Source organism: Eublepharis macularius, chromosome 12 (genome assembly GCF_028583425.1).
Source record: "Eublepharis macularius isolate TG4126 chromosome 12, MPM_Emac_v1.0, whole genome shotgun sequence".
NCBI classification, from domain to species: domain Eukaryota; kingdom Metazoa; phylum Chordata; class Lepidosauria; order Squamata; family Eublepharidae; genus Eublepharis; species Eublepharis macularius.
Window position 1 is genome coordinate 68,550,454 of NC_072801.1, and position 10,850 is coordinate 68,561,303.

At 43.9% G+C, this 10,850-nt stretch overlaps 1 protein-coding gene across 1 annotated transcript; it reads left to right on the forward strand.

Moving 5' to 3' along the window:
* The first annotated feature begins 203 nt into the window (after nt 1–203).
* Nucleotides 204–1,145, forward strand: LOC129339647 (olfactory receptor 2D3-like). Its single transcript, XM_054994229.1, has one exon. It carries the CDS (start codon nt 204–206, stop codon nt 1,143–1,145), a length of 942 nt encoding a protein of 313 aa, XP_054850204.1.
* The last annotated feature ends 9,705 nt before the right edge of the window (nt 1,146–10,850 follow it).

Below are 10,850 nucleotides of genomic sequence, written 5' to 3' on the forward strand. Positions count from 1 at the left end.
CACACTCTGAAAATCTGTTCCGCTGGACTCAAATCCTGCCCTTCTACTGCTGGCCAACAGAACGACCCACTTAAACTATCCTTGTGTTTGCTTGAGTTTGGTATGAACAAAACAATGTATTTTCTAAAGGAGTGACCCTATTCTCAAGGAATGCCACTTTCTCTCTCTGCTGCCCTTTTTTCTGCAGGCAGGAAGGCCTCGTGATGGGTCCTGAGAACCTCACCTCTGTCAGAGAGTTCATCTTTGTGGGACTGTCGAACCACCGAAAGACTCAGGTTCTGCTCTTTGTGGTAATTCTTCTCACCTACTCACTGACTATCATAGGGAACCTGGCAGTCATCATGCTGGTACGCTTTGACTCCCGCCTCCAGACGCCCATGTACTACTTCCTCATGCACCTCTCAGGCCTGGAGATCTGTTATGTTACCAGCACGGAGCCACAGATGCTGGCTCACCTCCTGGCTGGAAATGGAGTCATCTCCTTTACCCGTTGTGCGGCCCAGATATTTGTTGCCTTGTCCTTGGGAGCTGCTGAATGCTTTCTGCTGGGTGTGATGGCCTATGACCGCTACTTGGCCATTTGCCAGCCCCTGCTGTATGCTCTTGCCATGGACCGGTGGCGCCAAATGCAGCTTGCCTCAGCTTGCTGGGCAACGGGCTTCCTTTTTGGTGTGATATACGTGGGCTGCACCTTTCGCCATTCCTATTGTGGTCCCAACCGTATCAACCACTTCATGTGTGAGTTGCCAGTGGTGTTAAAGCTTGCCTGTGATGACACCCGCATCACTCAAGCCATTGTTTTTGTAATGGCAGGCCTGGTACTCCTGATTCCTATTTCTGTTATTCTGACCTCCTATGCAGTCATTCTTTTCTCTGTGTTACAAATACAGTCAGTCACTGGCTGGCGCAAAGCCTTCTCCACGTGTGCCTCACACCTTGTGGTAGTTACTGTGTTCTATGGAACTGTCATTTCTATGTACCTGATTCCCCGATCAAGCACATTCTCGGATCGCGACAAACAAATTGCAGTGTTTTATGTTTTGGTCACCCCTTTCCTCAATCCTGTTATTTACACCCTGAGGAACAAGGAAGTTCATGAGGCAGTGGCCAAAGTGCTGCGAAGACGTAGATTTGAACAGAAGTGAGAGTTGACATCTTAACCAGAGGAGAACTGAACATCTACAATGCCACACACAGCATGGAATGAGGAAGGAAGGAGGTGGAATGCTAACAGGATAAAATGAATTATAACATGTCACATCTTCGATAGCAGAGATATTTTCTCTGCTATCTAACATTATATATCATCAGTAGATATCACATTGAATCCAGACACAAAAGAGGGAAACTTCCTTAAATAACATCAACAGTAAGAGAGCACCAGCTCAAGGAAGTACAAACAGAATGAGAATAGGTACACCTTCCGTGTAAATCAATTTAGTCTGTATTTATGAAGCCTTCAGTGGGCAGTAATCAATGTTAGCAAGTACAATTATTTCAAGTACAAGAGTCCCCAACATGAACGTCATATGAAACTAGCATTCATCAAAAAGTATACATTTATCAAAGTAGCCCCAAAATGGAGCATATACAATCAAAACCCTAATGGGTGAATGAACGCTGCTCATTCCCCTGGGTGCGAGGAGAGCTCCGGCTTGGATTCCGGGCAGCTGGCATCTCCGATATCCCATTGTTATTGACGATATCGGAGATGGAGGTTTGAATACGTTTATTCGTGGATTATTAAATACTGGCCGGAAGAAGAATTGCTTCGAAACGAGCAGAGAAACAAAAGGCCAGCGAAGCTCGTATCCAGCTACTTGGCCAGCTACTCAGAATGCCAGCTGCCCGGAATCCAAGCTGGAGCTTAAAGGAAGGAATAAAGATTTTTTTTAAAATTAAAACATTAAAGATATTCTTCCTCTATTCTTCTCATTGCCAAGAAATTGCAAAAATCTTGGGAAAGTTCCATCATGGTACCCTAATAGAGTTCGGCAGCCTACACCATATGGTTTTCTTCCTTGGTTGCTTGAAAAGTTGAGAAACATTTTTCCATTTTACTAGGTTCAGTGCTTCAGACTCCAGAGGCTGAAAGAACAACAAACATTATTGATTCGCATGAAAAGCACCAAGGGAATCATCTTATTAACAGACTTTGATTGGAGGAAATGCCTGTTAAGGTAGTTTGGGGGCCATCTTTTAGTGCAAGCAAAGGTTTTCATTCAAGAGGGCATAGGAGGACATCTGCTTGGAGACTTTGCAGAGCTGCTTCCATTCTGAACAAAGAATTCTGATTGGGACAGTCCCTAACTCTGACTAAAGTAACTTCATGTCCAAGAGGAGAAGGAGGATTTCCAAAAATCAGGCATTGTAATTTCCTTCTGAAATTTTAGAGCCGACTCTAAGGCCCAGCAAGAGACAGCTAGCAAAATGGTATCCAGTTCTTTGGGTATGTGTGCCTTTCATTATCTTTTGACTATGCTGTTCTACATCTGAAGAATCCTTAATGATTTCTCCTCCCATCCTGGAGGAACTAGCCAATAAGCATTAGGCAACCGAGATACTACACAGGCAGAATTTTCAAAACAGGATGTAGAGCGTTTCTTCCTGTAGCCCCTTTATATGAGGGACATATATTTCAGGTAACAACACATACTACCTGAAGAATTTCCTTACAATTTTTCAACCTTTTGCTACGGGACACTCATCTAGCTTTTGTGTAATCTAAGAAAAACTGGTGCCATGCGAGACTGCTGCTTTTTTGTGGAACACCTGGGAGAAGCACGAAGGGTAAGATATTCTGCAGTTTGGAATCAATGTTATTTCGGGTGGGGAAGATATTCTTAGAAATGTAATGAATCCCTCTGGAAGGGGACAAAACATCTTGCCCTGGTTCTCACTCAAATGGCTAACGCAGTAGGTGCTTCCTACCTTGAAATTTTACCAAATTTTATGTCAGCTGAATGTAAAAGATAGACTTGAATTTTTGCCTCTTTCCGCTGTCCTTTTAGAAACATCCAAAGAACTCATGTCATTTCTTGAGTTTTCCCTTCTTTTTAAATTTATTTTTAATAAATGTATCCCTTCTTGATGTATCTCAGTACTGGAAACCTTCAAGGAAACGTAGTCTTTGGTATAATCCCTATTGCCTCTCCCTCTCCATTTCTGTGTTGTATGTCGTAAGTATTTAGATGTCTCCAGGGCTTTTTTTCAGGGGGAACGCGGGGGAACGGAGTTCCGGAACCTCTTGAAAATGGTCACACGGCTGGTGGCCCCTCCCCAATCTCCAGACAGAGGAGAGTTTAGATTGCCCTCCGTGGCACCGAGGGGTGCGGAGGGCAATCTAAACTCCCCTCTGTCTGGAGATCAGGGGGCGGGGCCACCAGCCATGTGACCATTTTCTCTGAGGGCAACCCACTGAGGGCCAAGCTACACATGATGAATGACACTTGAACGGCAAGTGTATTTCTCCCTGTTCACTTGCCCTCCACTCAATCCACTTGCTGTTCAAGTGTCATTCGTCATGTGTAGCTTGGCCCTGAGTTCCACCACCTCTTTTCCCAGAAAAAAAGCCCTGGATGTCTCAAAATTTCTGGATGTCCAATCCTTTAATATCGAGCTAAATTTTACCCCATCCTTTATCCCAAGGATCCTGGGCTGCATATATGGCTCTCCTGTCCTCACATCTGTACAACAATCATATGAGGTAGGCTAGGCTGTGAGATATTGGTGGTTCAAGGGCACCAAAACAGCCTCTCTGTAGTCTTCATTCAGTTCTCTATCTTCTAGACCACATCGGCTGTTTATGGTGACTTTGTTGCTTCCATCTTTTAGCCGTAAATCTGTGCGGTTTGGTTGGTTTAACCTATTTATTGAATGATGCACTTTAGCAGAGTTTACCTTTTTAAGTTTACAATTAGCTTAGAAGAGTGCAACTCTTTTTAGGATTGCACAGTAAATGTTCATCAATCTTGGCAAAGGGACTATTAAATATAACTCAGAGCTCAGTTCACATACAGTTAGCACAGTATAATCAAAGAACATCAAAAAGTGGCACACATTCAATTCCAACCCAAGTTAACAGAATAATATTACTTCCTGCCACCACTAAAAAAAGCCATTTATGTGATTTGTCAGTCTTCCCATTGGCTTTGTACTCATTGCCCAGAACATTAGAAGGTGGGAGCAGGTGGATATTTTAGGGAGCATTCAGGTGAATATACCTTACATACTTATCTCTAACAGAAGGGAAAGAAAGTTTCAAATTGAAAGCTTCACGTTCAGTGGAGGTTCCAAGGAACCCTGAGTAGGGAGAGATCCCTGCAGACTCCACCCTCCAAAGGGCTAAGGTGATCTACTTGGTTTAAAATGGAGCATCATGCAGGAAAGGCATTCCTGTTCCACTCCTTCCTTGGAAACATCTCAAGAAAAAAATGTGCAACCTCTTCAGGTCAGCAACTTGCCCTCCTGTGGCAAACGTCAGTGAGCTGTCAGGTTGCAGACAGCTCATGGCAGTCCCATGAAGTTCCAACTCAAGGGTTTTCCATTGCCTTCATCTGCACAGCAGCCTCATCTTCTGAGGTTGTCTCCAATCCAAGTGCCAACCCCTGCTTAGTTTTTGAACTCTGTCAAGGTCACAGTAGCCTGAGCTAATGGGGCTCCTGTTTAAGACATGTCCAGCTCTGGAGTGTCTTCTTCCCCATCTTCAATCAAAGGGCTGAGGAAACTCGTGCATTAGTAGCACCAGCCCCGGATCCAAAGGAAGACCACCACCCTTGCATTTCCAAGATTCGAATTCAGTAGCACCTTAAAGACCAACAAGATTTACAGGGTATACAGGGTATAAGCTTTCAAGACTCAAAGCTATAGATAAAAGCAGAATATAAATAAGATATATCAGATACAAGTAAGAAAGGTGCTTTGACTTTCAAAAGTTTATACCCTGTGAATCTTGATGGTCTTTAAGGTGTTTAAGAACCAATGTCCTTGGCCATTTCCAAACAACTTACCTGCCTGTGGAACATCACGCAAAAGACCCGGAAGACAGTGTCTCCACACGCAAAATCGTACCAGGATAACAAAACTCCCAGATAACAGCATCTTCCTGGTGCAATTTCACGCGAGAAGACGCTGTCTTCCGGGTCTTTTGCGTGATGTTCCGCAGTCAGGTAAGACGTGTGGAAACAGCCCTTATGTTAAATTCCTATTATTAGCAAACAATTTAACACAGTGATTCCTTTACTTCCCCAATATCATGCTGCATTGTCTAATAATGACCCCGATAGCCATGTTGGGGTGATTTCCTCTTCTTTTTTAAATTTCCTTTTTGCTAATTACAACTGATCCATCCTTTTGTCCGGTTTAAATTTGAAATTGCTTCCCCCTTTCCATCTCTGTACCTCTTACTGCTACAATATCCCCTATGCATCACTGTTTCTTTCAAACTGCAGTCCTAAGAACATTGTTCAGGAAGGAAGCCCCTTGCATGGAAAGAGATTTGATTGCTAAGGATTGCTCTCTTTACTTTGCACTTGTATCTCATCAATTTTTCCCCCTTTTAAGCACCTTCCTTCTCCATTCAGCTGATTCTACTCTTTCATACCATCTTAATTGCCTCTCCAAATCCCAACATTTTTGCTTCCTTAAACATACAGCAAACACACACACTTTTCCTTATGAAGAGATGGAGTAGTAACAACAACAACAACCAACCTCCGATCCCTGCTGCTCTGGCCCCTGTTCTTGCTCAATAATGTGGCAGGAGCAAAACAGGGATGGGGGGAAATGGCACTGCATGATGCTGTGATGTCACACTCAGAAGTGATATCATGGCATCATGTGATGCTGTCTTCCCAGGCTCCTCCCCACCAATGCTCCTGCCCTGTGGTCTCAGCTGACAACCTTTCTTGCAGTTCAAAATAATAGAATGCATTTTTCAGGTCAGGACCATAGTATTTCATTGAAGATCTGTGGCTCAGTGGCAGAAGGCATGTGTTGCGCATAGGTTCTTGGTTCAATCCGGTGTTGAGATTTTCTCTGCCTGGAGAACTACTTCCATTCACAGTGAACATGACTGAATTTGAAAAATAATGGCCAGCTGAGTGGAGGGGGCAGGCAGCTGTGAAGAAACAGCCATTTGACTTTGGTAGGAACCAGAGACATCTGCACCTCTCCTCTGCGATAGCTACCCTAGTTACCTTCAAGGGAAGGGAACTCTTAAGCTTGCTCATAATCTTTCTGCTCCTTCCTTCCTATCCTGTTCCCTCAATGCAGGGATCCCCAACCTTTTTGAGCCTGTGGGTGCCTTTGGAATTCTGACGCAGGGTGGTAGGTGCGGTCACAAAATGGCTGCCAACCACAAAATGTTGGGGAGTAAGGTCATGCAAACTGGAGAGCCAGTTTGGTGCAGTGGTTAAGAGCAGCAGGACTTATTAGGATTCTCTAATCTGGAGAACTGGGTTTGATTCCCCACTCCTCCACTTGAAGTCAGCTGGGTGACCTTTGGTCAATCACAGTTTCTTGGAGCTCTCTCAGCCCCACCCACCTCACAGGGTGATTGTTGTGAGGAGAATAATGACTACAAAGTGTGTAGTCTACAAAGTTTACAAACTGTGCTGAGTGTGCATTAAGTTGTCCTGAATGATGGTATATAAATCAAATGTTGTTGTTGTTGTTACTCTTCAACATTTCTTGCAGAAGCTCAGTTCAATGAGATGCCTTAACAAGACCCATCCTTGGATTGTCAACCATTGGCATGGAATCATCTATCTCCAGAGTTGTTATAACATCTGTTAAACTGTTGGGGATTTAATAAATAAAGAGCAACACTCATAGGAGGAGTCTGTGTGGTGCCTGGTGGCTCCCCCTCCTCACCTCTGGTAAGGCAGCATTCAGTTCTCTCCTCAGGAACAGAACCATGCAATGAGATTCCTAGGTGGTGTTTTTCTTTGCATGACCAATGGATCAGAAGCCCATTGCTATGCATTTTATGACCCGAGAAGCAAATTGCTTTAGAACTTGAAAGGCTCCTCTGTGTAATTTTCAGTTCAATCCCATACAGAATCAAAAAGAGTCCAGTAGCACCTTTAAGACTAACCAATTTTATTGTAGCATAAGCTTTCGAGAATCACAGTTCTCTTCGTCAGATGCATGGAGGGCAAAAAGAGAAACTGGTCAAATATAGAGGAGGAGAGAGGAGGGGAGGAGGGATGTAAACAACTCCTTTGATATGGAGATGCAAACAGCTCCTTTTGATGTGGGGGTCAGTTTGTTTGTGTAAAGGTTCAAAGGAGTTTGCCGTGTTAGTCTGTAGTAGCAAAATCAAAAAGAGTCCAGCAGCACCACCAAGACCATACAATTCCACTGCAGCACAAGCCTTCGATAACCACAGCCCTCCCCGCCAGATGCATCTGACAAAGAGAACTGTGGTCCTCGAAAGCCCACGTCAGGTGCCACTGGACTCTCCCTGACCCCAACTATGTAAAGGAAATCAGTTACCTGTGATAATGAGATAACCATTCATAGTCCCTATTCAGTCCCAGCTTGACTGTTGTCACTCCAGGCTCTGTCCCTTTGGAACAAATGGCTTTATTGCTGCAGCTTTGCTGAATTGCACTTCCAGGGTCATTTCATTCTTGAAATGTTTTTTTTAAATCCTTCCCATTTTTTTACATTAAGGGCTTCTGAAACAAAGATGCTGAGAAAACAAACAACAGGCTATTAACGGACCCAGAGAGTGCAATGCTCAAGGGACCACAGCACTCTCTGTAGAATAGATCCCAGCATTTATTATCTTCCTGAATCTCCAAAGCTTTGTGATGAGAACGAAGAAACATCCACCATGCTGCCAGTTTTCTAATCTGAAGAGCAGTTAGCAAGTAGAATCAGCCAGGATGCATTGACCCTCACCCCAGAAGGCTTTAAATATTTCTAGAAGAAAAGTATACTGAAGTAGCATACAAACTGGAATCCAGGGACTATATTTTGTATGCATCTCAAAGGTCCTTGCCATTTTTAAAACAAGGAAGAACATGCACTCAGGGTCCTGGAAACAACAACATTTGATTTATATACTGCCCTTCAGGAAAACCCAATGCTACACTCAGAGCAGTTTACAAAGTGTTATTATCACCCTTACAACAATCACCCTGTGAGGTGAGTGGGGCTGACAGAGCTCTGAACGAGCTGTGACTTATCCAAGGTAATTCAGCTGGCTTCAAACTAGGGTTGCCAGCTGCAGCTTGGGAAATTCCTGGAGATTTTGGGGGTGAAACCTGGAGAAACCTGGAGAAAGTGGGGTTTGAGGAGGGAAAGGACCTTGGAATGGCATAATTCCATAGAGTCCAACCCCCAAAGTAGCCATTTTCTCCAGGTGAACTAATCTCTGTGGCCTGGAGACCAGTTGTAATTCCAGGAGATCTCCAGCCACTACCTGGAGGCTGGTAACCCTACTTCAAGTGGAGGAGTGGGGAATCAAACCCCGCTCTCCAGATTAGAGTCCTGCCACTCTTAACTACTACAACAAACCTGCTGTCAGCAAAACAACAGAGGACTTGCGTTGGTCAACCTAAATTGCCTTCTCTCTCAACCTTAAAGATCAAGGACTCCTTGACAAAGGTTTCCCATCATAATTTCTCACCGAGACTCTGATCTCCAGCAGGAGTAAATGAAGCACTGTGCTTCTGGACTGTAATGATTACATTTTCTATATACCTGTTGGTGTTTATGTATATTATTAATTTCAGAGGGTTTTCAGATAATTATTGTGGTCTTACTGCTAGAAAACCTAGTTCTCGTGCTACAAAACACTTGCACATTTAGGCTACCACAGGCAGGGCTTTCAAACCAGCAAGCACCTCATGGGATAGATGACAGATTTTGTCTAGAAGTTCCAGGTAAAGAGAGAGCTCAGTGGCAGACTACCTGTTTTGCATTAAGAAGATCCCAGGTTCCATCTCTGGCTTCTCCAGCAAATTGACATCACGAAATAGGTAAAAGATCTCTAGTATGAATGATATTGTCATTCAACAATGAAAAATATGAAATAAACTTTATTCAGAATATGGCTAGTTCTTCCGTTTATGCCTCTGAGTTCAGAAGTCACTGACAGTCCATTGAGTGTCCTCATGGTCTTCAAACCTCTTGCATCATAAAACCATCTGATTCTCATCCAGCAGTTGTAGTACTATATCCAAACCATTGACATGAAAATCTCGGTCTTGGATGTTAAGGAGCAACTGGGGAAAGCACAAAGGTAAGAGTATATTCAACAGGTGGGAAATTGATTTGCGTGGGTTGGAGGAGATTGGGACAGCTCACCCCCCGATATCTGTGTGACCTCATTATTTGGAGAGATATTTGAAATTATGGTTTATGTTAATCTGATAAAGTTGGTACAAGTATGTTAAATAAACTTTTAAATAAACCTTTGTCAAGGGCAATTTCCCTCTTTCCCATCTCTCTGTTTTCTAATGTCATGTTGACATCTCTCTGTTCATGCATGCCAGAAGACAGAGATGAGTTTAGTTAGGATTGACTGCTCAGCGAGCCACAGACCTGAAAGGAAAGTATGATTTCTTTGTATGTTTAGGAACTCAATCATACCCCGTTTTTCTCCCCAATAGGGGCTCATAGTTGCTTGCATTTTTCTCCTCTATTTTACAAAAACCCTGTGCAGTACGTTAGGCTGACCCATAGGTCACCCAGCTAGCTTCCATGGCAGAGCAGGGATTTGAACCTGGTTCTCAAAGATTTGAGTCTAACCTGATAAATAAATTGTATGTTCGATGTATTGTCGAAGGCTTTCACGGCCGGAGAACGATGGTTGTTGGGGGTTTTCCGGGCTGTATTGCCGTGGTCTTGGCATTGTAGTTCCTGACGTTTCGCCAGCAGCTGTGGCTGGCATCTTCAGAGGTGTAGCACCAAAAGACAGAGATCACCAAAAGACAGAGGTGTAGCACCAAAAGACAGTGACACTGAGAGATCTCTGTCTTTTGGTGCTACACCTCTGAAGATGCCAGCCACAGCTGCTGGCGAAACGTCAGGAACTACAATGCCAAGACCACGGCAATACAGCCCGGAAAACCCCCAACAACCAAATTGTATGTTGGCCCCAGAAACTTAGTTAAATGATTCCATGTTTAGCAGAGTCTATTGTTTAGCAGAGGAAGTGTGATTATAGGTGGTTGTGAGCTGGTTCTGCTGGCTGGTCTGTGTGCAGAGGAGAAAATAACAAATCATACACTTCATACAACAGGTATAAATTTAAGGCCATATCCATTTGCTTTGGCAAAACTGAGCAATCTAGCTCCTTATTCCATTCATTTCTAAGTAGAGATGGGCACGAACAGCAATATGAACAAAAAAAAGCCACGAACAGCCCAATCTGCTGTTCGCGAATGAGCTGTTCATAAGGCCCCATTCTAAACAAACAGGTGGTCGTTGCAAGCCTTGTTCATTGCAATTTGTCTTGCTGTTCATCAAACCAGACAGTCTGGCACCTGCAATCAATTCCCTTGGCAACTTAGGCAGGGATTGTCTGAAGTCTGTCTGAACTCCTGCTGTTGCCCTGGAAACCCCAATCTAAGCCCAATTTCGCTTGATAGGCAGGTCTTCCTTTCAAGTGTGGAGCTCCAAATTTGTTATAAGAGAGCAAAGACCAGGGGGGAGGGGGGCTCCCAGCTCTGGCTTTGCAAACAGTGGAGAGGGAGAGACAGATGCTGTTGGCATTTTGAGAGAGTGCATTGCAGCTTGAATTTTCTTTGTGTGTGGTGGGATAGGGATCTGCCTCTTCAGGTTCCAGGGCTGCTGCCAGGCTCTGGGCCGAGCTATTATTTATTATTGGTACCTTT

What these genes read in the sequence shown, in the direction of transcription:
- LOC129339647 (XM_054994229.1), top strand. Translation starts at nt 204, where the DNA reads ATGGGTCCTGAGAACCTCACCTCTGTCAGAGAGTTCATCTTTGTGGGA.